At 38.2% G+C, this 27,595-nt stretch overlaps 1 protein-coding gene across 2 annotated transcripts in view; it reads left to right on the top strand.

Annotated features, from left to right (window-relative positions):
* Window positions 1–19,940, top strand: part of ALCAM (activated leukocyte cell adhesion molecule) — a 118,597-nt gene extending 98,657 nt beyond the window's left edge. The window contains exons 8-16 of one of the 2 annotated variants that reach the window (XM_062003847.1): window positions 218–347; window positions 6,070–6,182; window positions 7,072–7,207; window positions 7,283–7,416; window positions 8,897–9,029; window positions 9,854–9,892; window positions 10,201–10,318; window positions 17,091–17,205; window positions 19,012–19,940. In XM_062003847.1, the coding sequence (XP_061859831.1) occupies window positions 218–347; window positions 6,070–6,182; window positions 7,072–7,207; window positions 7,283–7,416; window positions 8,897–9,029; window positions 9,854–9,892; window positions 10,201–10,318; window positions 17,091–17,178 (891 nt within the window). In that variant the 3' untranslated portion in view covers window positions 17,179–17,205; window positions 19,012–19,940. Of the gene's footprint in view, window positions 1–217; window positions 348–6,069; window positions 6,183–7,071; window positions 7,208–7,282; window positions 7,417–8,896; window positions 9,030–9,853; window positions 9,893–10,200; window positions 10,319–17,090; window positions 17,206–19,011 lie in introns of those variants that run through there. The other variant, XM_062003853.1, reaches the window with a different exon arrangement.
* The last annotated feature ends 7,655 nt before the right edge of the window (window positions 19,941–27,595 follow it).

The following is a 27,595-nucleotide window of genomic DNA, read 5'->3' as shown; positions in this document are numbered from 1 at the left end:
AAATAGTAAGCTCTTAATTTTAGTTGTTTAATTTTAAAACTGTAGTGTCAGGCAGGAAATAAACCTTAACATTATTAATAAGTAACTGCACTTCAATGATGCTGCATCTTTACATATTTTGGAGCATTTCTCCATCCTTAAAATAGAAAAACATCCACCACAAAAATTAATGTTTTTAGCAGGCTCACATGATAAGTGTTTTGTTTCCTATCCACAGGGAGAAACAGAAGGTATAAGAAGCTTAGATACTTACATAATGACAGACGTGAGACGAAATGCAACAGGAGAATACAAGTGCTCTCTGCTTGACAAAAGCATGATGGACTCAACCACCATCACTGTACACTGTAAGTCACTGCATTTTGCACTCCTAATTAGGATGCAAACCTATCTTGGATCTTCTGGGATGGTTTCTCTCTGCTTTACTTAGATTAGTCCAGTTAATCTACTGGAGAACTGAGCGATGGAGTTGATTTGAAATACTATCAGGTTGTGGGGTTTTTTTTTCCTAACATATTTCTGTTTGAAAACTTTGAAGTTTCTTAGTTCATTGGCTGGATACAGATGCACTTTAGATAACCTTTTTTTATAGTATATGATGTTATTGCACCATCACATACAGTGAAAATTCTGGGATTTTATGTTTCACTCATGAAAATATATATGGAAAATTATTCTACTCCAGCTGTGCATTGGAATGTACCCAAACACACAAGCTGGCCCACAGTAGTATCACTTAAGGCTGTTTCTCATAGTCAAATTCATAGCCTAATGTCCTTTCATCTTATCTCAATGAGGTTAACAAATAAGGAGTCTAGAGAAGAGACTGAAGAATTCATTGTGCTGACCTAGGAAAAGTTAGGTTTTTTTCACTTCTCCCAGAATCATGAGAGCTACAGAGCTCAGTGAAGTTTGTTCAGATGAATACTAGAGTATTTCCCCAGATTATCAACAACACTTTAAAAGCAGCCATTGAACTGGTTGAACAATTGATGCAATGGTTGCGTTTATTCTTTTTGTGTGAGAAAAGAAGAGCAGGATCTCTTTCAAACTTTGCTCTACTCTCACAGTCTGTGAAATCAGGCTCAGGCCAATGGTACTAGGTTTCCCCTAAAAACATCAATGGTCTGTAGTCTTCTCAGTAGCATAAATATCTCTAATAGTTTACAGGCTCAGAGGGATGTGGATAATGAAGTTTAAAGGCTTCCACAGTAATTATACTTTACATAAAGAGAAAACTTTGATGCTTGGTTTTGTTTTGTTTTTTTTTTTTCCCTTGGAAGAGGTACAATGTATGCAAAATATATCTGTACATGAATAAATACAGTGTTCCATTTAATTAATATTTTGCATTTAATAAGGTCACCTTTTGTTTTCCTGCCTGCCCCTTCTCTTTGCCAAGAGTCAGGGTTTGTAAGATCTGAAGAGAGCTCTCTGCTACTGCCGCTAGCTGCCGAATGTCAAAGGTAGCTTGCTGGTAGTTTGCTCTGGTATAACTGACTTTTTTATTTTACTCCATGTGGATCGCATGTTTCCTTGTAGTTCCATACATACTTACTCTAAAGAATGGCTTCTTCAGCTCCAACTTATTTATAACAAGCCATTTTTCCTTTCTCTCCTGTTTTGTCTGCATGTCAGAGGAGCTTTACTGCATGAGAGAAGCATGTATTTTCTTGACAGAAGTCTTTGCAGTGTTGGCATCTAGTGCAGCTACTCAGAACTCATAGGTACAGTCTAGTACCCTACTGCTTTGCTTCACTTAAAGTTCGTTTGGTTTGGTTTTTCTTAAAAACCTCTGCCAGCAATAAAACATTTCCTTAAGTGAGGCACAGTGGCCTGGAATATCTCTGTAGTTCCCAAATGACCAGACCATGTCTTATCTTCAAAATGCTTCACTGTCTTGCCTGACATTGCTCTAAAGCATTTCTGTTTCAGCATGTTTTTTTGTGACAAGAACTCTCTGAAAAAGCCATGAAAGTCGTACATGCTTTATAATATCCTCCATGTTTCAGTTGCTTGCTTTTCTGTTTTCCAGCATAACTCAGTATTTTTTAGTGCTTTCTCCTTCTAATGCACTTACATATTTTTCGTGTTAGATCTTCCAGGTTTTTTTTTATTCCTCCATTACAGTTTTTGTCCTTCAAATAAGATTTATTAACATCTATCAAGTTCTGCTTTTTCTCCCTGTTTTGCTTTATTGCTTACTTTTTCACATATGAATGAATATTCCTCTCTATGCTCTTAGACTGAAAAGGCCTTCATTCTGAGTCAGGCCTTTATGTTTCCTCACATCTCATCTTGGCACTTAAGTTGTTTGTTTAGGTTTTTTTTTAAATTTTCACTTACAAAACAACCCAAAACAAAACCACAAAAGCGCAACAAAAAAACCAGTCAATATAATAATTTCAGTTTAAATCTGTGAAGCTATTTGTAATAATTTGTTACATTTCAACTGTAATGCTTTTTCCAAAACAGATTTTATTGAGCATTATAATTACACTGGCTCCTTTCAGTGTCTAGGTGGGGAAAGGTTCTTGCTGGTATGAAAATACATTAGCACATTTTAGTATATTCAAGCAAAATATTCTGGCTCAATACCAAGCTCTTTTTTTTTTCTCTGAGATGAATGTAAATTATGAGATTCACAGAAAGCTGAAAATTGACATTAAATCAGCTGAGTTACCCATAATATTTAGGGAAATACTTTAATAAAGCAAAACAAGGAGGGGAGAAAGAGTCTTTTCTTTACTCACAGAAGATAAGGGACAGTCTGGACAACCTAAGTTCTTGTCCCTCAGAGCAGGTGCAGGATCTGTGCAGCATGGTCCCAGTTTAAAATCTGGCAGAACTGAATGCTTGTGGTTGACATGATTTGTCTCTCAACAAAGGAAGGAACAGAACAGGATGTATGTTGTGGATCTGAGGTGGTTTTTTTTACACTAGGTTGTTAATTTTCTGGCAGCTGTTGTTCCTTGAATGAGTTTTCCCAGGACCAGATGAGCAAAACTGGCAGAGGCCAGGAACGAAAAGGGAGTGGGTAAAGGCAAAACATGTTTACAATCACTTAAACTGCTACAGAAGCACTCCCTGTGCTAGGCAAGGAAAGCACCTAGCAGTAGAGGATGATTGTACCATCCTTCAGCTATGAAGAAGCCAGTGACTCAACCACGGTCCCTTTTCTTTGTCTCATGCTATAATGGAGTAGAACTGTGGAACTTCCTCTTAGTGGTGCTCTCCTTTCTGCTAAAAGATATTTTCTGGGGAAATAGGTTTGCAAACCTTCCAGTAAATCAAAGGGTGTTGGAAATTTAGCATTTGTGTTTCTCTGTAGTTATTGTTATAGTCATTTCTTGTGCTAAAGACTCATTGAAAATAATGGGGAAATCAGCTTTCGAAGGTTGTATAGAAAAAAACCCCCCACCTATTCGTAGTATACTAGGAGGAGAAGGTTCTGGTTTTCTGATAGTATTTGGGGAGTTCAGACTGTAGGCAAGTACAGTGCCTAGTTTTCCCAGTTATAGTACAGTATTCCATTGGAGGCCTCCTTTAAATGCTGAGAGCCCGTCTTACATGTGCAACAGAGTTTCAATGGAAATGCTTGCTCCCGTCTTCCCTGCATTAATTCCATACCTCTCTCACATGATGTGGTGATACATGCAGAATGTGATATCTCTTCCCTGTACTACTTGGTATGCAAAGACAGCACTGACATCAATGCAAGGTTTCAAGTGAGGCCACATTAAGAGTTAGCATATATTGAACATGGTGCCTGATGAGAAGTTTGTTTACGAAGAACATTTCAAAGCCAAACAGGAAATGTATGGAAAATTCTCACAACAAAGTTTTTCTTTGTCAAGAAGATTCCATTTTGACAGGTTTCTATATACAGGAAATAGTTTCTCCTCATACCTCTGTAGCACAAAAAGATTATTTACTGATGAAGCCTAGAAGTTGATAGGCAAAAGTATATATTTCCCATTTCTTTGTGCACACTACAGATAAAGCCCCAGAATATTAATCCAAATCAAATTGCTCTATCCTATGTTAAACAGTAGATTAATTCTGTACTTGCCTCATAATTCACCTTACAAATATCACTCTGAGCTATGCAGTTCATCTCACACACTGTAAATTTTCCTAAACTTCTAGAGCAACCACAACCACTGTGTGAGAGGAATTGTAGTGAGTTACACAAAAAAAAAAGGGAGGGGGGGAGGGCACAGGCATGCCACCTTGGAGGAAAGCTGAATTGAATATTTGCTCTGAGCTCAGTGTCAGTCTTGCCTGAGGTGAAGGCCAAAAATTTAATGAGCTGCCTCTTGTGGTGTGTGCAAGAGGAATCCCTCCTTATATCATTCCGGTGATCTCTTGGGTTTGAGGTACTGTCTTACTTCAAAGAAAACAAAAGGTTTAAGCAGATACTGAAGAAAAGGAACCTGGGGGGCGAGGGTAGAATAAATCTTAGCTTTTTCTTCAGCCACTACTCTGCCTTTGGTAGTACGGGCTCAAGAATGAATAAGCAGAAACATATCCCATACACCATCTGAATCCATGTACAAGAGTTCACTGGCTGAGTCTTATATCTTCTTTTCTTTTTTTTCTTTTCTTGTGGAAGCAATGGTAATATCTGTAGAGTCTTGTTAGTTTACTAGTTTGGGGAGGCAAGGGGAGAAATTCCCATCGGAATTCAGAAACAAAACACCACTTCACCTCTTCCGTAAAAAAATCTTTGATTTATTCATGCACAGATAAAAGTACAGTTCTTGCGACCTCTCAGACTAGGCGTTAGACTCACAACACTGATAATAATGCAAGCTAATAGTACAGGATGGGCTCTAGTTGTTCCTTAAGTTCTGCCTTCAATTACAGTGGTGTTCCCAGGGCAACTGCTGAATGAAGCCAGTAGCTACGTTCCCTGTTTTCTTAAGGAAAACTTAGTATTTTCCTTTTCCTCTACCAACTGTGCCTCAGACTTTTTTTTTTATTTTAAAAAAACCCTCTCTGCTTAAACACCAAATGGGTGTTTTGCAGTCCTTTTCCAGCAAGTACTATATTCGTGATGAAACCATGCATGCTCACCATTTGAGAGGGGGTGTGTGTGTATGTGCATATCTGTGATAGTCATTCCATCCGGCAACTTGGCTTACAAGCCAGGCACTCTGAGAGGGTGTCATGTTGTAAGTAGAATACATTTTTGGCTTGGAAAACTGCTTTTCTTTCAGTGTAGGATTTTATGTTTTCTTAAAATCACTAGCCTGCCAAATCTGTAAACTAAGAGAAATCTAAAGTGATGTTCCCTGCATCTTTCTGTTACTGGCTCTCACCCTGCCTTGTGTCAAACTGACTGCAATTCTCTGGAGCCAAACCAAGTCAGGCAAAGCTCAGATTCTGAGTTACACAAAAGTGGCTGTTTAAGTTACAAATGAAAACAAATCCAAGAGCCTTTATGGGTGACCTCTCAACCCTATAACTCAGACTCCTCACCCCTTCAGTCAATATCTTGTCTCATACACCCTCTTTTATTGACTGCTCTCATCCCCTCTGGATGCTGAGGATTGAAAAATCAGCTTGTTTTATCAGATTCAAGAAAGTTACCCCTTGCCCTCTTATCCTCTTTTTCACACCTACTGTTTAGGTGATCTATCCCCACCTGCACAAGTCCTCTCCTGAAGATATATTTCTACCTGGCCCCTAGCAAGCTACCCTCACAGCAGTCTGTGCTTCCTCTTTCAAGATGCACAGACGGCTATGTGAAATGCTCCTTCAGCCTTCTGTACCTCTTCTGTAATTCTTTCAGTAGTATGAGGTCAAAAAAAGTGTCCATCTAGCGATTAGCAAGTTTTTGCTTTTCCTTTTAGCCTATAATTACAGCAAATACATTAATGTTCTGCAATGCCTGTTTTAGAATAATTCTCTCTTTTCCCCTACGTGTAAAATTGACTTAGATTTTATTGAAGAAATTAAATCCTGAATTTAATGAGTGCAATTAGGCACATTTTCTTTGACAAGCCTTTGAAATGGGCCAAGCTTTCCGAGATTAACTTTTGACAAATGTTCTTTCTATCCCAGATTTGGATTTGCAGCTTACTCCTAGTGGAGAAGTCACGAAACAGATTGGAGAGGCCCTGCCTGTGTCATGCACAATTTCTTCAAGTAGAAATGCAACTGTGTTTTGGATAAAGGTCAGTAATTCATCTGCTTCACATTTCATCTAAGTGTTCACCTCTTCATATTACTGCTGCGCTACTTCAGTGTTTTGGAAGGAGGGAAGGAAGGAAATAGATTGTTAAGCTTTTTAAGGAGTATTGGTTAAAAAGGGTCTTACACATATGGCTAAAATCAGAGCTACTGATTCAGGTTGATGACTGAAAAATCAGTTACTGTAATTATTGGCTCATTTTTCAAATGGAGAGAAAAATGCTTACTGTAATACAAATGTAACTTTTTTGTCTATACAAGGCTCTTTGAGAATCTGGTCCTTCGAAGAAGGAGAACCCATTGGGAGGAATTTTAAATTGATTGTTTTCTCAGAGGCAAGCTTGGTTTTGTTTCCAATAAACATAATCAAAAGGCAAGGCACAGATTGAGAGACTGGATGCTAGTAACTGGTGTTCAGTAGCTGCTGAAAAAGGTAGCTATCATAGATAATGAGTTTAAATTAAACCTGTACTGCTGAAAACTAAGAATAATGATACCTGTTTGTTTTTCAGTGGCATATGTTATCTCTCAAGCCAGGCCTAGAGCAGAGCTTTCTGTCTCAAAGATTTTGTACCACTAGCAGCTTATTAGAAAAGCTCAGAAGTAATCATTGATCCCATCTATACCCTTGATTTGAAAGTGAAGTTGTTCAAGAGGGAGGTGGCTTTTCTAGATTTCCACTAGTTTCCACTTCTCATGCTGCTATGTTGCTGTCAGCTATTAAAATGTAGTTATTAATTGGGAAATGCTTGAAAAGTAAGACTAATCTACCAAAGCACATGAAAAATTCTGTTGATAATAGTCACTTTTGTAATTTAGAGGTTAATGTATTCCAAGTTAGAATTCACAGAGGTTAACTCCTTCCTTTATCAGGACAATACCAGAATGCAAACAAGTCCATCATTTTCAAGTCTTCAGTATCAAGATGCTGGAAACTACATATGCGAAACTACTCTACAGGAGGTTGAAGGGCTGAAGAAAAGAAAGACACTGAAACTTATTGTGGAAGGTAAGGCAGCAGAGAGCTATGATTATTAATTGTCCTTTTCAAACAAAATTATTAACTGTAATATCGTTCTTGTAGGAAAACCTCAAATCAAAATGACAAAGAAAACCAACACAAATAAAATGTCTAAAACAATTGTCTGCCACGTGGAAGGTTTCCCCAAACCAGCAGTGCAATGGACAGTTACTGGTAGTGGAAGCATCATAAATAAAGCAAGTATCTTTCTTATTACTTTATTCACCAAGAAATGAAGTGTGTAGGAGGTGCAATTTAAAAGTCAAGGAACGTTTTCCAGTTAGTGAGATTCAAGAAACTAAATCTGTCTCATTTATCTAACAGAAGGTTAAGTAGTAGCTGTAGCTACATGGTACTTACATGGATGATTTCTGATGATAAAGGTCTTTTGAATAGAGCAGGTGAAGGCACGGAAGATCAACTGGCTACAAGCCAAAGCTGTAAGGAAAAGAAAAGGTTACAAATGAAATATGCATTTTTAAGTGAAAGTACTTAGTCGTTTTATCTGGGTAGCATGGTGATTTTACCATTGCAGAAAGAATTCACAAATAATGATGGAACTATAGAACATATATTAGAAAGCAAATGAGTACTTGATGTAGGCATTAACTGGGTGATATGTAATGAAATTTGGCAGATACAAGTCAGAAAATGCATTCAATGTAGTTCCTTATGATCTTTGCAGTTTTTATCCTGATTTTTATCACTGGCTTTCTATAGTTACACCTGTTCTTTCTCAGTGGAGACGGAACCGTAATGCAGTCGTCCTGGGGGAGAAATAAGGAGTAACCATATACAGCTGGAAAAATACCTGGGAAATAAGCACATTGAAGTATTTTCATATTGGTCACCAAATCACATGCAAAACATTGCCACATTTTGCCTTACCAGGAAAAATAAATGAGACATCTATACAAGCAGTCAGAGACTGGAAGTACAGTGCACAGTGCTCCTGTAGATTTCATTACTCCATTAGGTTTTGCTTTAATCCCACAAAAGTTATGTCTAGCTGTCAAAATTTTTCCATTTACTTGAAGTTTCAGGGCAGGAATTGTCTTGAAGCTATATAAATGATTGAAAATAATTTTCTCTGAACATTGTATTCATCTACAAATGATATACAGCAAATTTAAGGAGCAAACTTCACATCACTGTTGCAGTGCAGATATTGCAGAAACTACTAAATACATGTAGCTTGGCAAAATAATGCTTACTGTGGAAACTTGGAAAGCTAGAAAGTGGAAAATAAAAGAAAGGTTATGTTCTTATAAAGATATAAATGAAAAACAGGGAGATGGAAAGAAATGGGACCTTAGGAGTTTGTTTGGGGGGTTTTCTTTAAGAATTTTGTCACTTGGGCTATGGTTTACATAGTTGGAAAAAAACCTCAAAAGTATTAAATACATAACGTGGTTAACTTTATCAAAAAATGCCTCTTTATTGGTTAGATACAAAATGTACCTATAACTGGATATATTGGCCAAAGTGTTTCCTTGCAAAAATGCACATTACCATTTAATAAAATAACGCATGATTTCTACTGCTGTTTTTTTTGAAAACTGAAATACCAGTTGAAAGTTATTTCCCTCTGAACATTTTCAATGTGTAATATGGGTAATGCACATATTGTTCTTTGCATTTTTCTAGGATACTAATCTTTGGTTTTCACCTTTTCAGACAGAGGAGACCAAATATGTTAATGGAAAGTTTTCCAGTAAAATTGTAATTGCTCCGGAGGAAAATGTGACTTTAACTTGCATTGCAGAAAATCAGCTAGAAAGGACTGTGACCTCCCTGAATGTCTCTGCTAGTGAGTATCTTCTAAAGACTATTTCCTTAGTTTCCTATAAAGTACCCACACTTGACACACATATGAAAAGTAGATCTGGGTAGTTATGTTGATGCTAAGATATTTAACCTCTCTGTCTTAAGCAACTGTAAATCCACTCTGAATCAGTAGTACGTAAAAAATTATTGATAGCTTTCTGGATGAAGTCACTTTGTCTTCATGACTTTTGTGGCTAGCTATTTCTTGTATGCCATGTATTATTTACAGAGGTGACTAATACTACAAAATATTACAACGTAATATAAAAAAATGCAAAATAATACATTGTTTACAAGACAAAAGTCTTTACTTATTACCATACTGACATTATCTTTTAGCCTCTAAATTCCAGTTTATTATAACCAGTGTGACTTGACTAAGAACAGAAGTCAGCCATACTGAGCTTTAATCAAGTGTTGCTTTCCAATGATGATAGGTGGTGAGAAGCAACGGACTGTGGAAGGGTAGCACAGAAATACTTAGTCTGAAACATTAATATTATAGGCTTTGAGTAAAATCCTTCAATTAGTTATATTATAATTACAAAGGAAAGACTTCTGCTTAAAGATGGTCTGCAGTCTGATCGAGGTCAGTCTGCTTTAGCAGGGAGCTGGATTTGATGATCTCTAGAGATCCCTTCCAACCCCTCCCATTCTGTGAAGACAAGATTCATTACCTTGTTATTTGGCAAACGCTGCATTAAGTTACAGTGTTTCTGTCATTGCTGTAAATAGGCAATTAAAGGTGACGTTCAGGTATAATACATTTTGTGTTTAATTACAATTTTAATGTTTTTTTTATTTCAGTAAGTATTCCAGAATATGATGAGCCAGAAGATAGAAGTGGTATGTATGGTTTTCTATCTCCATAACCCTTTCTGTCAATTGTCTCACTTCAATACCTGTGTAGTAGTGTCACTGAACCATTTCCACTATCCCTCAAAGATGGACTTGAATCAAAATAGCTGGTGCCGTAACTGGCTAAGAACGTGACTTTCTTGAAGCTTTAAATATGTTTTTAAGAACAATGCCTGCTTTTTTTAAAATCTTGACTTTCTGTCCCCTTTTCTTCTTTCTGGTGGGAATTCTTTAGATATGGTGTAATGCTTTACTTCATCGTAGGTCACCTCATTAACTTTTCTTCTTTACTTCAGATGACAATAGCGAAAAGGTTAATGACCAGGCAAAGCTAATAGTGGGAATTGTAGTTGGTCTCCTGCTGGCTGCTCTGGTTGCAGGTGTTGTCTACTGGCTCTATGTGAAGAAATCAAAGTAAGAATTTATTGAAAATTTGATATTAAATTAAAAAAAAAGAACACTGATAAGCAGAAATGTATGTTTACCTGTTTTCCTTCCTGCAGCATTCTAGCAGTGTGAATGAGGGAGTTTCGTTACAATTGATGCATTTAATAGAGAAGGGAAACTTGGTACCTCTGTTTGGCTTGTCCTAGTGCTTAAGAGGAGTCATCTGCTGAGATTGGATTCCAAGCCTTTTCCTAGATCATCACCTGTAATGAGATTCTCTTTCCTGACAGACAAGACTGTGGTGATTCTTGCATTTAAATACAGACCCTGCTACATTATTGTGAGTTGGTACCTGTGTCTGGCCTTACTGGTACTAGAAACTGTCTTAATTGAAAAGTTGTGTAGCTCATTTGTTTTTAAAACCAAATAAATCACAGAGTAAGTCTATACCACCTCAAGGAGAAGAGAGATCCTTAATTCACTTGTTCATATGTAGTTTGAGATCTCTGAAGTAAAATTGATAAAGACAGACCTTGTGTTGCTGAAAACCTAGAAGCTATCATCCAAATCAGCATGTATTATCCTCACTAGTCATAAAACAGGATTCACCAATAAGGCCTGCCTGGTTTCAAGTTGATTTATCATCACACAGGCTCACTTGAGAAAATAAACTAGATGATATCAAAAAGTAACCACGTTTCTCAATCCTTTTAAAGATGGCCACGACTATATGCCATTTGACCTTTTTCTCATACATTTGTCTCCAGGGAGAACTGAGGGCAGGTTTACTCTCTTAAGGGTTCCTCACAGCTGCTTCTTAACAGGGAGGATGAAAGTAGTTATGCAGAATGTGCACAAATCAGTACAGGTATAGAGGCAGTCTAATGTTTCATTTGTGAGCCTTTCATTAAAATTAGATCAAATGAAATCTAAATATACCAGTGGGGTTTTATTATGATAGTGTTTTCTTCGGTGTGGAAGTACAACAAGGAAATCTCCACCTCCTTGAAAATACTTTTTGGATAATACAAAAGGATTTTACTCTAACCATAACTGAGCCGGTTTTGGAAGTTTATCAAGTGAAGAATTACTATAAATTACCCAAGCACAGAACCACATTCAGATATTATACAGGAATGGAGCGAGTTTTTTGCAAAGCTTATGCTTTTTTTGGTAGAAACTTCATAATAATGTTGAGCTCATCCTCCCACACTTTGCTACTAGTGTAATAACGTCTAGAATAATTTTCTTTGTCTATCCTTTTTTAATATGAGATTGTGGAATCATGAAACTGTCGTTCACTGGTTTGGGGTTTCCTTTTTAAGAGGTGGTTTGGGTAGAAGAAGGGCAGAGAAGGTAAAGTATCTTTTCCTATGCCACTACTCCTGTAGTCTGGGGAGAGCTAACAGGAATCATAGAATGTGGCATGTCCTTTGCTGAGATGAGTTTATGACTTAACTTTTTTCAGTTTCAAAGATGAGTTACAGCATATTCTAAATGGACTTCTTTTCCTCATGCTCAACATCTGTTCTATAATCTTCAGAGTAGAAATTAGAGCTAGAATTGGTTAGGTTCACTGGGAACATAATTGAAATACTTTTTCAGTTAAATACCAGTCTCCCTATTTTTTATATGGTTGCTGGCTTCTGAAAACCCTTGAATCATGAAATGCATCTTGATGAAACGCATCATCAAGACAATCTCCTGTTCTCAGCATATATTTAATTTGATCTATTCTTGTCCTCCCTGCTTTCTGCATACAACACCTGCAAGAGCAAGGAAAGTGTCACTACCTATTGTGAAAAAGTTTTCATTATGAATTATAGCCTGGAAATCAAAGTTGACCTTGCAAAAAGCACCTTACCCCTTCAGACACAACGTGTGTCTAATCACAGCCCCTCCATCTCCATACAGGCCAACAGTTAGTAGTTACTTTTTGAACCCACCCTTGAACAATAACTCACCTAATCTCTATCCCCAAAGTGACGTCAAAGGAAAGTCTGAGAAGGCAGCAGCACAGAACTTTCCAAGTCTGCCGAGGCAAGAAAACATTACTTTTTTCATTATTGGTGTTGTGGTTTGTATAATCTTCTATTGTCTTGTCATCCACACTAAGTAGGAATTACACTTGTAGCCTTGGAATATATTCACAGTAAATCACTTATATAGTTATTCACTGCCTCAGCTCCACTTGATGCAAAAGCTGATTATTGCCACATATTCTTTTCACTATGAGTATTATGCCATAAATCAGAGACTCATCTGTATTCCTCAGCCAGCCCCCTCTTGAATAGAGAGTTGAGGCTATCTACCCCAGCATGCCATGTTTCTCTTGTCCTTCATCTGAGCAGAAGGCCAAAAGACTTGATTTCTCCATCTTCCAAAAAGATGTCAGACCTCAGTTGAGTGATTCTAGGCAACTCATCTTCAGTAAATCCTTCATAAATGAAATTTTCACCTAGCCAGATGAGAATACAGCAAAAAATTAAAGATTTAGAAATAAAATAATGCACCCAGCACCCTGCCTCTCTGTTCTTTTGGCATGGAAGTTTTGCATGTACTTTGGACCTTTGTCCCATCTTTTGCTCCTTGGGTTTGGAGGTGCCTGGGTCATGTGAAGCCATTTAAAAGTGGTTTAAAATGCAGTGAAGGAAAATTTATCTGGGCACATTGGAACACAGCACCAGTCTTAAGATTGTTCATACTGCAAGCACACCAAACTCTTGAAATTCTTAGTTCACAGTAATCAAGAATTTTACTTGTGTCTCTGAAACTGAACACTCGAAGCGTAACAATTCTGCTTTTCTGACACTTTATAGGAAACAAGCATATGAATCCAAATGTGGTGGGCCAAATACGTAGTAAACGTGCTGTATGTTTCAAATAAGACTCAGTATCAGTAGTTTATTGTACCAGTCCCCTTCCAGAGGAAGGACAAAGTTACAAATATCTCCAAAGGTGTCAGATCATGTCACAAATCTATAAAAGTGGCACAAACTAAAAAATAGTCACTCATTTCTTGATGACTGGAATGTTTTTCTAGCATCCCTGCCTTTTTTTGATGCTGATCGACATTTGAAAATAATTGGAGAAAGTGTGAGGCTTGATGGGGATAAACAGGTAATCTACATTGGGAGGGATAAGACAGCTAGCTCCTAGAAAATGTTTTACCACACTGCAGTTGAGTGTCTAACATAACCCAAGCTTTAATGAAATTCATTGCTCTTGTTTCAGCAGCCTGATGTGTATTCTCTTACCTTTCATTATCACAAGTTTGGCTAACAAGGACAAGGAGCTCTGCAGGTTTCCTTCTTTAAACAGTGTTGAGGATAAGGCCTAGGCTAGAGAGGTTAAAAGAAATCAAGAATTAAAACCCAACAAAACTTTCTGTCTCATCTATATGCAGTCTCTGTTTACAGCAGGCAAAACAACAGAGATGGAAAATGGTCTTTATATTAAAAACAATGCTATGAACAGTATCTAAATAACAGAATGACCCCCTCAGCACAGGCTCCAAAGAAACTAAAATGGAAAACCTCACTTTGGTACTACTTACAGAGAGATTTTGATTAAGATTCCCAGAGGATAATTATTTCCCTGAAGAGCAAGCATAGATAAGTGTAAAATAAGAGTCATAATTTTAGCAAGAGCTTGAAATGATCCATGTTATACAAATGAATTTAAAAGAAAAAAACAATGGTTGGGAAACACATTCATATAACCAACTTGTCACTCCTCAGAACAGCAGGGTCAGAGTAAGGTGAGCCTTGGGTTTTCTTTGTGGAGCTTGAGATAAAGTGGGCTCTCATACCGCTTTTGGCAAATCCTAGGGAGTATTTCTGTCTCTTGGGACTGTATTGCCCAGCTGCTCAGATATCATGAAGAAGTTGCTCTTGAGTTGTAAAATGGAGCAAGCCGACAGGAGTTAATGCACAAAAAAAGTAAGGAACAACTGTTGTTGAGCATTAAGCTGGCAAAGAACCATTTGTTCTGTGCCTCAAGTCACCTCAGGAAGCGATGGAAACCGTGTTTTGAGCTTTTTCTCTGTTACAAACCCAGGCCACGTCTGTCGAGCCCTAAGGATTGGTACCACGCCAGGGTTGCCTATTCCTCTGCTGTTGGCAGAGCACTGCCAATGCCTCATGCTGCTACAGCTCAATGCAAAATTACTCTTATGTCTCTTAATAACACTATTTAGATAGCACTTGAATAAGGCAGCAGTATTGCTTGAGGTGAATTTGCCTACATGTCAGTATTTGGGGAACAACAACAAGAACAAAAAGGCCAGAAAGAGCACCAGACCACCAGAACTGAACTGCTGTATTTCAGTCTCGGCACTGAGAATTTGAATTTGTCTAATTGTGAGACTTGAAAAACTGCTGCTGCCCTCTTTTCAAGCAAGCATTATATACCATCCTCCAAAAGAGTTCTGGATCACCTGCCTCTTTCAAAGTCAAGAGTGCTGCTTTTTAAATGTCACATTTTCACCCATTTTAGCTTTAGGAAAATACAGTTGATGTAGTGAGGAGAATAGTTTCATTGAACACAGAACAGTGAAATGGAACACTTCAAAAATCAAAACCTGATCACACTGCCGATTCTCCCTGGTTTAGTCACTGAATAATTTTAACCTAATCAGAGACCAGTAATGCTAGTTACAGTTCCCTCTGCTGTTAAATGTCAGGTCATGTGAGATTCAGTCTGCTTTGGGCACTGTAAAATTCTTGATAAGAGGCCAAAAAAGGATCACACTGAGACCTCCCAATAGTCCACTCTCTTCTGTCCAAGAGCAGTCACAGTTACATGAGGGCAGAAGTGCAAGATACTGCTTTCTCACCTCCAGCTCCTTTCAGCTCAGTAATTGCTAGAGTTCAGATTCTTTCAGCTTTTCATCTCTTTCCCTACTGTCTTCAGTTTTGTAAAACTTATTTATGGAAAAGACTCATTAGCCACATGACAAGCCAAATCCTCTCATCTACCAAACCAAACTTTTTGTTTTTAAGGGATTTATTTGTTTGGGGGTTTATTTATTTTTCTACTAGGTTTAAAGAGACTTGTGAAAGGTTATTAAAGTCACAGAAGGTCAAACTCTACCAAAGCACTGAATTTTCTTCTTCATTGCTTCTTGCATCCTTACCTTCTATGCACATCATGCCTTTTAGATTTTGAATACCAGAAGAAAGTAGAAAGTTACTTCACAATAGAAATTTAACACTGTGGAGAACAAGTTACTTTGTAATACAATCTCAAGAATTTAAAAAATTATATTTATCTGCAATAAACAAGAGTTCTTTGCAGTAAGTGGGTTTTCAGCACACACACCCTTCTGCCAGCCATACAAGCATAACAGAGGTACTGTACTAATAGTAAAAGGTGAACAAAGCATTGAAACTTCTAGCTACTCAGGAAATAACTTACTCTAAACCCATAAAGATTTTAGAATGGTCCCATTCAGTGTAACTGGTGGAATTTTGAGCCTAGAATCCCATGCCACTCCGAGCACTCCACCTCAAACTCTGCTCCCCAGCCCAGAGAGCAGCCTTTCAGCAGCATTTCCAGACTTGTTCAAGGTTAGATGCTTTTGCACTCCATCAGAAGCTCTTCTGAAACAAGAACTAAACTGTACTCTCTTAACAGTACTACTGTCAAGGCTACTTCAACTCAGGGCACATGTAGTGCTTAGCCACAGCTAGCAGCCTTTGCTCAGATGGAGGATGTGCACAGAAACATTCCACTAGAAAAAAAATCAGCGGTTTTGGGAGGTACATACCTGCATGGTGTCAGCGTGACATGTCACACTATCTTGCTAACCTGTGTCTTCATTGTATTTTTCAAGTCAGTGTCACTACGGGTCTTTACCCTGAAGCAAGGGTGAGCATATGCATGAATCTGTCACAAGAGACGTTACTTTTCTGTAGGGAAAACAAATTATCCATAGAGAAAATGTGTATACGATAATCTGCTTTGACACAGGGGATTTACTTTGTCCCACTCAAATACATTTGCCCATTTACATTTTAAAAATTGTGGCCTTCAAAATGTTATCGCAGCCCTGCAGGAATCTTTCACCTTGGCAGAGAGTGAGGCTTCTCACACATTAAATGAATGGCTTAGTGGTTTTATTGTGCTAAGCTAAACCGAGCACTTAACTCATTAATTCATCTCCACCACTTGCATTAAGGAAGACCTGCTACTTTAAATGAGGCATACCTCTTTTTCTGCCCCACCCTGTCACCCCCTCCCCCCAGCCACATTTATACAATCTCTTCTTTTACACAAAACTTGTCAGTCTTAGCTAACACTATAGGATCTAGAAGCCAGAGTGGGGGAGGTTTTTTGGTGGTGTTCTTCTGAAGAGCTTTTATTTGGCGCGGGCTCTGAAAGTCAATTACTACAAGCACACAAAACATTGCTATTTTGATCAAGATATCTTAGCCACACTCGTAACATTTTAGTACGCCTTAAAGCAAACTCTTGTTTATTGAAACAAGCTACACAATTAATTTGTGAAGAAACATGGATCTGCGCAACTGGTTTAACCTTAGTAAACGTCTGCTAGCTCAGAATAATTCTGAATTCCTCACAAAGTAGAACAGACATAGACAACCCTACTGCAATACTTCCAGGGAGGGAACTGTTGCTATTGGCCTGTTTACAGACATATGCAAGCCTATTGCTTTGCTCAGAACAGAACTCTGAGAGTTTTCTGTTTGACTGAGGGGAGGAGACGGTGTCGTTAATTTGAGGATGGAACAAAATACTATAGATGAGCAAAAATGACCTTATTTTTTCATTATAGGACAGCATCGAAACATGTAGACAAAGATCTTGGAAATATAGAGGAAAACAAAAAACTAGAAGAGAACAATCATAAATCTGAAACTTAAGAGAAAATGTGTCAGTCATTGTTCCAGGTAAGTGTTTCATATCACAGCACTTAACATCTCTTTGTCCACCATTTCTCTCTGGTGACCAAGTGGTAGCTTGCAGTCTGTTATTCACCATTCATAGGTTAGGCAGTGAAGTGATTTTTAGTGTAGTGGTATTAGGATAGGCAGACTCAAGCTCCTGGGCAGTTAAGAATCCATACCTCAATACGCACGTATTAAAGAAGCCTGACATTTAGACATAACTTAGTATTTGGCTTTATTTTAAATCCAGATACACAGAGAAAGGAAAGTATAAATTTATAAATCACTGGGTTCTACGTGTGTGTGTGTGTGTGTGTGTGTGTGTGTATGAAGAGTTTAGGTATAGTTTAGAAGGTTTTGAGCTATGACTTGAAATGTTCACTTGAAATGTTCTTCTTCCCTTACTGAAAGCAACAGTTTCTAAGTCCTTGGTCAGCTTTGTGTATCATCACTGCAAAAGCATGAAACTTTCCTTGAGACAGAAATCATTCTTTTAGTCAAGGTTTCACATAATTACACAATTAGCAATTTTATCTTGGAAAGAGACACTGTATATTAAGTTAGCAACAGATATGAAAGCTCCCCCAACTAGTATGTGGCTGTGTAAAATAAACTGTAGACAAATAATTAGACAGAAGTTCTTTTGGGAATTAAAGGAACACTACAAAGCACCAACAGCACCACCCGGTGTTCATATATATATACACCACGGCTGCAGATATATGTATTTGTGCCACTGCTATGTCTCTCCTCTTAGTACCTAAACTAAGGGTTTAGGCCATTTTTCTGGCCAACTGAGGCCATTTCATATTAACACTGTGGTAGCACAGGAGTGTGGAAACCAGCTAAGCATATAGAAGTTTGAGTTGGTCATCAACTGACCTTGGAAATGAGAATAGTACATCAGTACTGCTACTGCGTTGTGAGTTCCTCAAGAGGAAAGCTCTGGACACAGCCCTGCCCTAATTTTTAGTGACTTCAAGTAAGTAGCATTGGATACCTACTTGAGGTAGCAGGGGTTTAAAGCAGATAGCGGCATGAAGACAGTTCTTATTTAAATAAAGACAGCTCTTCTCCTTCATAATTTCAATATGTTGATATTATCTGAAATTTTGTAGTACAATACACTATTTTTGTATTAAATATTCAAATTCACATAATTCTGTAGAGTGATTGTATTGTACATAACAAGAAGTAGCATTGCTGCATGCACTTGGCTAGCAACATCACGATTTTACTAGTTTAGGAAAGGGAACTGGGAATACCAAAATTACACACTGTGAATGATTTAAAAGCAGAAAGGGAGTAAATTTGGATTTTGAAAAAGTCATTGCATAAACACTCTACATTTCTACTTCATTTCTATGGGAAAATTCTGTAGTCTTTTTTGGTTAGAGGTTGTTTTGTATTTGTTTTTCCAGACCTGGCACCTTCTGCAACATTGCAATATTGAGATGATTAGATGGAGCTGAAGTTAGGTGGGGGTATTTATTGAACATAGAAGTTCAATAACGTCATGTGACTTCAGTGCAATCTTTTACTCTAATTCTTTGATTTCTTCAGATCAGTAGATTGACACAAATGAAATGGACGTAAACCCCTTACTTGCCAGAAATAAATTACTGGGGATTTACTGGGAATGATATTGCAACAGCTATTCTTACCGTGAAAGAAAGTATCGTTGTTGTTGTTGAACATCAGAAGAAAGTACTGTTCATATAGCTGTTTATTTCAAGGTTAGATACTGAGTAGTTATGTTGGCTCATACATTTTAAAGTGTTTAACTGGCTTTATCTTTCCTATTTTCAGAGAATACGTATAGACCAATTGAAGCATGAACGTGGATTGTATTTAAACATATACAAAGAAGTGACAGCTATTCATGGTTCGAGTATTAAACAGATCATACTACCAAATTTTCAAAAGATTGTAGACACAATTATCTCAAGTTAAAAAAAACCCACAAACTAATTTTGGCAACAGCCATGATAATAGGTCACCATGTTGTGTTCTGTTTGAAATATTTTTTTGTAAATGTCTGCACTGAAGATTTCTTTTTGTTTGCCTTTATGTAAATTTTTTACGTAGCTATTTTTATACACTGTAAGGCTTTGTTCTGGGAGTTGCTGTTAATCTGATGTATAGTGTAATGGTTCTATTTCAGTTGTTTTTATGACACCCTTTGAGCAGGTACATGTCTAATTCTGATTGTTATCAGTGAAGCCTCTGCTTTGTAGCGAGTACCTAGAGTTTAAGATTGTCTTAAAGGAAAACATCAAACTCCTTTTTCGTTCTTTGAAATCACAGTGAAGAGGAAGGGTGACAGCTCTGACAAGAATAAACCCGAATTGTGAATAAAAGTGACCATTTAAAAAACCATGCAAAGCTAAATAGCCAGAAAGGGAATAAAGACTTTCTGCGAAGAAGTCTGGGTTTTAAGCAAGAAACACAATGAAAAATTCCTAGCATACGTACAGACAGTGGCTAATAATCCTTTTCTTCTAGAGCAAGACACGTATTTTATTGATACTTTACCGGTTGTCTTTCATGTTAGGATTAGAATAAGGAACTGGAATTCTGGGTTAGTTTTGATTCCTTTATGTTATCTGCTGCCTTAAAGTACTGTACCTTTTCATCATTTCCAAAAGATACCAGTCAGAATTGGAAACTTTTTTTTAAAAGTGATCATATCAAAGCTGCATTTTTTTTCCACGAGAATAGAATATAAATATATATATATATTTTTTGTGTGTTTTTGTTAACTATGCTACAGATATTGAATGCACCTTGAGATAATTTTAGTGTTTTTAACTGGTACCTAATTTATCAAACAGTACATATAATTGTAACAATGAAACGTCTATGTATCTTTAGTTACATTCAAGTTTGTAACTTTATAAACATGTTTTATGCTTGAGGGAATTTTTAGAATGGTACTGATAAGAAAAAGATTTGGGGTAAATGGCCAATAGAAAGGTGTACTTCAGAAAGAGAAGTTTCATCTTATGCAGAAGGTTAGTTTCTGGAAGAAAGTGCCAGGCAGCTTTGATGGAAGAGGAACAGGAGGGTGAGCAGAACATCAGGTTTCCATTTACAAATATCCAGGGAAAAAGTAAGTTTTTATAGACTGGTAGACAAAAATAAATAAATAAATAAGAAAAAGATGGACGTTAGGAAATGTATTTTGCCACTTTTGCATTATTTAGGGGGAGAGAAAACACTGTTACATGTAAATTTGTAAAATGTTAAATGTCTGGGCAGTAGTGACTGATGTCTTAATAAAAGCTTCCTGTAGTGCATTGGCATGGATTAAATACATAAGATGTCCTATAAACTCTATGCTGTATAAAATATTAGAGGCAAATCTTGTTATATGACTCTAAACTTTGATTTGTTACTGTTTTATTTGGCAAAAAGAAAAAAAAAATTATAATCTTGGTCAATATTTAAACCAAAGTAAAATGGGGGAAAACCAAACCAAAGTGATTTGTTTTGCATGGCTAAGCCATTCTGTTATCTCTGTAAATATTGTGATTTTTTTTTCTTTTTAGAATTTTGTTAAAAAAATTCTAAAATTTTTAAACACCTGTTTTTCCAAAATAAAACGTGAACACACAAAAAAAAAAGTTACTTTATATATACAAATATATCTTTTTCTTTTGGTGCGAAAACACTGCCAAGTGATACACATTTTTTTAAAAGAAAAAACAAACCACCGCAGTGGGCATGACTCTAAACAGGAAAAGTTGGAACAGAGTCCTGTTAAGGAGTGTGCAGACATCACCCATCTTTGTTTATGACACTACAAATAGTTCTTAAATACAGAGAAGAAACCTCCAAAGATGATAAGGGAAAGCATAGGGAAGGGCTGAAATTTTTCATACCACTGTCCAGGGAATGCAGGGGAGAAGAGAAGACAAAAAGTCCTTCAACTTCCACAGCTACGAAAAACCCACAAAAGGAATAACACCTCCTTCTCCTCGCCTTTTGGGATTCTGCTAGATCTCCTATGCACTTTAAATCGTCAATCCTAGGAGCTGGGTCTTTCACTTCTCCGAATTCACTATAGGCACGTTTCAAGAACCAAGAGTGCAAAAGAATTAATGTTTCTATCCATGCCGAAACAACAATAAAACTGAAGTATGTCTTCACGCGCTTTGTCTGAAATCTCACTTTGCAAGAACACACGTGAGCACGAGGCAGGGCACTTACCCAGAGTAGACTCTAATCCTGCAATCGTTGCCTCCATGGAGTCTGGCTGGGATGAAAGAGTCCTGAAAAGCCCAGGGGCGCTTGTTGCAGGTGTATGGGCCTCCTTCTGGACCAGAGGGTCAGGACCTAGAAAGCGTAAGTGCTCACTCAGAGAAAACCTTCCAAAGGTTAACCACACAGGTCCCTACTTGTGACCCCATTAAAAAAAAATGCCCTATCAGTGAATCATACAGACCTGATACCATACACCATTCCGGAGTTCAACTGCAGTTCACTGCACATGGGAAGTAGAAAAAACCTCTGTGCTCACAGACAGTTAAAAAGCACGGCAAGGGGGAATGGGAGTGAGACAAGCCTCTTGTTTTAAAGTTGGGAAATTGAGACAGTTTGTGATGTCTGTTCATGGCTGTACATGAAACTGCCACAGAGCTTAGAACAAAGCAGCAGCTTTGCCTGCGTGCTACAACACCCTGCCGTTTTCCCAAGCAGCTCGGCGAGTCCCTAGAATCAGCAATATCGAAACTCTAGCTGTACTGCAGTGGATGTGAGAGCCACTATTAAAACACTCACACAGAACGTGATAATGGTGCAGCCAGAAGGTGAGGCCTTCTGAAAAGAAAAAACAAAAAAAAACCAAAAAACAGGGTCAACACAACAAAAGGCAAAGCGTAAGGGACATTTTGTACAGCTTCTGAGTGCTACAGAACGGCCTCTGTTCTGCACCTACAGCTACTGCACTGCTGGGGCTAGCAGCTGGGCAGAGCCTTAACTAGTGTTAAGTGCTTACCTACTGTACTGGTTGCCAGGAAAACAAGCAATCTACACCTGATTGTGTGTTATCCATGACTTGCCAATGTCAGCCCAGCACAACAGATGGTTTAGGCAGTATGTGGCAGTTTTTCTTGGACAGAGAGTTTCTGTTCTGTCATGTTTTAAAATACATACAACAGTAATTCTAAATCCTATATAGATTATTTCTTGAGATACTAACAGGAGTTTTATCCATATTAGTATCAGCCCATAGAGACAGACAAAAAAAAAAAAAGTACATGTGTTGTCTTTTTTTAAGATCAATTTCTTCAGGGAACATCCAGTACTCACCCAATATCCTCTGCTGCTGACTGTTGAAGTTAAATCTGATTTACTTGTACTACCACATGTAGCTGGATACCTTCCTGTTGACTTAATGTTTAGACAGCCATATGTATGCAATTATCTCAGCTAAGATTAAGCAATGACATACAAAATGAGATCATGATCTCCTGTGTCAACGGCATCTGTGCAAGGATTTTCTGGGTTTTTTTTTGACAAGAATGCATTGCCATCCAGGTGTCTGTTTCTGAGAACTGCCCAATACAATTCTTTCAAACAGGTTTCTCTTCCAGGCAGAAGAAGATGGAAGGAACACAGGAGGTACATAACCTTCTAGTTCTTTGCTTCTCTTTTCCCCTCAAGGGCTTTCACACTCTTCTGGAATAGGGTAGCATCCTCAAGCTGGCGTAACTCGGTGTTGAGCAAGGCTGACAGGCGTTACGTCATGGTGCTCTGCCAGGGACTGAGGGCACTGCTTTATTACAGCAGCAGGGGAGGCAGAGAGGTAGACAAGTTGCAAACCAGCCAACCCACCACATACCCCCCTTAACTGTTTATACTTCATATGTAATGGCACACACAGTTCATAATGATATGCTACATTTCAAGTTATCAATGAGTCAGAAACCAGGGCTATTACTTAAATTATGTCAAAATCATTTTTTAAAATAAGAATAACTCCATCCACCCAGCCACTCACAATTCTTTCGATGTCCTCTAATTCATCCATTTTCCTCATTTAACACCCTAGGAACATTTATTCTGTTAGCAGCAAGGCATTCACTTTGGTGTAGTAATGAATTTCAGATAGAAAAGGTAGAGCCTGACACATTATTAGGAAATTATGCTCCATAGTGAGAAAACAGTCACGTACTTCTCCTCATGCAACCACAATCACAAATATTTTGGTATGAGGTTTAACAAGGCCAAGCGTTGGGTCCTGCGCCTGAGCCACAACAACCCCATGCAATGCTACGAGCTTAGGGCAGAGTGGCTGGAAAGCTGTCTGGCAGAAAAGGACCTGCAGTTATTAATGGCCAACCAGCTGAACATGAGCCAGCAGTGTGCCCAGGTGGCCAATGGCATCCTCACCTGTATCAGAAATAGTGTGGCCAGCAGGTCCAGGGAAGTGTTTGTCCCCCTGTACTCGGTGCTGGTGTGGCTAGACCTCAGATATTGTGTTCTGTTGTGGGCCCCTCACTGCAAGAACAACATTGAGGTGCTGGAGTGTGTCCAGAGACAGGCATCAAAGTCAGTGAAGGGTCTAGAGCACAAGTCTTATGAGGAGTGGCTGAGGAAGCTGGGGATGATTAGCCTAGAGAAGAGGAAGCTGAGAAGAGACATGATCACTCTCTACAGCAATTTGAAAGGGAGTTTTAACAAGGTGAGTGTCAGTCTCCCAAGTAAAAAGTGGCAAGTCGAGAGGAAATGGGTTCAAGTTGAACCAGGGGAGGTTTAGATTGGAGATGAGGAAGAACTTTTTCACTGAGAAGGTTGTTAGATACTGGGACAGGTTGCCCAGGGAGGTGGTGAAAGTCACTATACCTGAAGATATTTAAAAGCCGTATAGATGAGGTGCTGAGGGACGTGGTTTAGTGATGGGCTTGGTAGTGTTACATTAGTAGTTGGACTTGATGATCTTAAAGGCCTCTTTCTCCTAACCAAAATGAGTCTATGAATCTCATGTTCCACTTGGTAATGCAGCTAAGGTGTCCATCGTCCTCTGTTCCCCGTTCTCATGCTCATTTTTGCATCTCTTGTTCTGTATAGATGGATTCTCTGCTGCCCTCAACATCATTTGTTTATACACTTTGAAATAAATACCAGCAGTATAAGACACTATAAATATAAAATGGGCTGTGAAACAAACAAACAAACAAAAAAGTAGAAACATACCCACCAATATTTGGGCTTCTACATGTTCATATCCCCTAGAGTTTCCCCACTTGGGAAGAGTTGCACAAAGTCTAGTCCATGCTACAAAGAGTAATTCTAATACCATAGCACATACCTATGGCACCAATGCCCCTAGGCCTTTTTTCTTTGGCTAACCCTTTTCCTGTCACTTACACAGCTAGAAAAAAATGTTAGATAAGTAATCATTAGGAATCTTTTTACTGGAACACCCTCACAAGTCTTATGCTTAAGGATAAGATGTTTTTTTTTTCCATATATTTCAGTCCATGTAGTTGTGATGCAACTATTTGTTGCATAGTACCCATCTCTGGACTTGAGAGAGAAGAGGGAGTATAATAACATCGTATTGTTCTAACAAGTAAGAAACTAAATTCTATTTATAGTCACAGAGCCACAGAATGGTAGGGGTTAGAAGGGACCTCAAGATCATCTACTCAAATCCGTGGCTAAAGCAGGTTCACCTTGAATGCATCCAGAGGAGACTCCACACTTCCTGGGCAGTCTGTGCCAGTGCTCCCTCGCCCTCACAAGAAAGAAGTTTCTCCTCATATTGAAGTCAAACTTCCTGTGTTACACCTTGTGCCTATTACTCCTTGTTGTGTCATTGGTTGCTACAGAAAAAAAGACATTTCCACCTCTTTACTTTTTTTTCTAGGAAAAGCAATACTCCTTTTGATGCAAGTCTACACTCAATGTCACTCAGAAAAAGCTCTATAATAAAGCTTCTATCAAATGAGTCTAACTACAAATCCAGAACAAGAGCTATGCTTCCTTCAGCTCAAACTCACATCATCGTAATCCATTTTTTCCCTGAGATTCTCACTGAAGCAGTCAACTAATCACCTGCATAGGTAGATGACTGATGATAATTAGTTTTCTCCAGAGATAGAAAGCAAATATAAATGCAGATTGTGTTCTAAGTGTTCAATAATGTCTACACACCAGATCTAAGATTTCATTAATATTTGCATCCATCACAAGAAAAGCCAGTCTAGCATGAACCACAGAATACATTTAAATGGAGGAACATAATCAAATTTAAATCCAGGAAATGAAATGAATTAAAGAATCAAATAAATAGACAAAAATATTTCTACAAATTCAATTTCAGTGATGTTGATATAAAAGCTCTCTCTGGTTTTATTACTCCAAATAAAGATCACATACACTTCTGTGAATTTGAGAACGTAAAACACACAACAAACACATCTACCAAAGTGACTGCACTTACTAAAGAGAAAGAAACAAGACATGTCAGGCAGACTTTCTAATAAAATTAGAGTTAGCAAGATGACCAATGTGTGGAATAAGGTAGTTTCAATTCTACGTGCAGTTGCTTTACCTTGAAGTAATCCATTTTGCAGTACAGTCTGTGTTAGCTGTGTGTCTTCTGCACAGTGATGGCTCCCAGATGTTCCTAATCCGAACTATATCAGGAATGACAGTAGAGTGGAATTTTTTCACAGAAATTTTTACACGTAAGATAGTCAGGCTAAGAAGTACAAGTTCAGCAACAAAAGCCAGCAGTGGTTAGAAGCTCTTGAGAAAGTAAGAGTGTGGTCAGGCCCAGTCAGCAAAAAAAACCACTACGACAGTCTCTTGCTCACCTCCCCCCACCCACCCCCACTCTCCTTAGGATGGTGGAGGGCCCAGTGAGATGGGAGGAAAGAAAATAACCAAGGGCCTTGTGTGTCAAGACAAGGGCAAGGAAGGCTCACTGCCATTTATGGTTCTAGGCAAAACAGACTCAACTACTTGACTTAGAAAGGAAGAACAGTTAATTCTACTGACTACCAGAAACAGAACAGATAGAAAGCAAGAAATAGAGCAAGATGATGAGAAAAACACTATGGAAGACAGCCTAAGTGGAGGAATCAGACTAGTATTTAAGATATGTTTCTAGCTCTTCCTTACTGTCTCAGATTCTATGGGGACTCTTCAGTCACACAAAGTCCAATTTCAGAATTACCTGCTAGGTTGTTACCTCAGAGCCTGGTTTACATTGCAGGCTTGAGACATAACTGACAGAGACTATAATGCTTATTAATTAATCAACATATCACTAATAATGAATAAATCAACTAATAAACAGACTACTGTTATCAATTTACATTATTTGACTTGATACTACACACAGCCACGAAGCTACTGTTTATCACTGTTAAATCCTTTTAACTGCACGGGACTACTACTGAAATACCAATCTGTCACCTTTCGGTCCCCACACTATTTAATATTAAGGTGCAAGTTATCCCTCTTTTCTCTACCCTCATATACCAGGCCTTTCCAAAGCAGACCTGATGGGCAGTCCTGCAAGTTGTCCCAGGAATTCCCTCTGGCATTTTGGTGGCCTTGGGCCTGTGGGACAGCTATACAACCATCTGTGAAAGTTCATACTCTTAACTGATGGAAAATCTGCCCTCTTTGTTTTTTTAACATATTTTTATCTTACTTTTGATTTCTGGACCCATTTCTTCTCTCCAGACAGTCTCCTCCTAAATAAAAAACCTGCTTCTAATTACTACTTCTCCTTCTGTCCCAATTCTGATATATCTGTACTCACATTCAGGAGTTTTGATACCAGTACTGATGCAATCTCAGGTTTATCTGGTATTACTGGCAGAGTTACCTAACTGAGCTTGGCCTTGCAAGACAAGCTCCACAACACTGTCTGGTTCATAGTGTTTACCTTTAGCTTACATGCACTCTAAGACAAATCTCTCTACCTGAGTCTTGATACCACTATGTGCTTCTAGTTTAGTGCAAGCACCTTCTTATCTTCTGCATGCATAGCATTCACACAACAGCAACTTGTTTTTCAAGACTGTTTCCTTTTGCATGCACCAATGCTGCTCGCTCTCAACTGACAGATTACAAAGCTTTGCCCTTGATGTGTGCTTTGGACAATCTTCAGGTTTCCTGCACAGACCTTAGAATGCAAGACCTGGTATTCCAGTAGGACATATTTCTCCCTCCCATAGGTTAATTCAAAGAGGTCCAAGGTAGGACATAGAGGTCAGGTCACACAGAAATGTGTCCAGGTGGGTTTTGAAAATCTCCAGAGAACAACACACCACAGCGGCCCCAGGCAGCCTGTGCCAAGGCTCCCTCACCCTCACAAGAAAGAAGTTTCTCCTTGTGTTTAAGTGGAACTTCCTGTGTTCCATCTTGT

Source organism: Colius striatus, chromosome 1 (genome assembly GCF_028858725.1).
Source record: "Colius striatus isolate bColStr4 chromosome 1, bColStr4.1.hap1, whole genome shotgun sequence".
Taxonomy (NCBI): Eukaryota; Metazoa; Chordata; class Aves; order Coliiformes; family Coliidae; genus Colius; species Colius striatus.
Note: the sequence above shows the minus strand (reverse complement) of the source record. Positions and strands in the feature narration are given on the sequence as shown.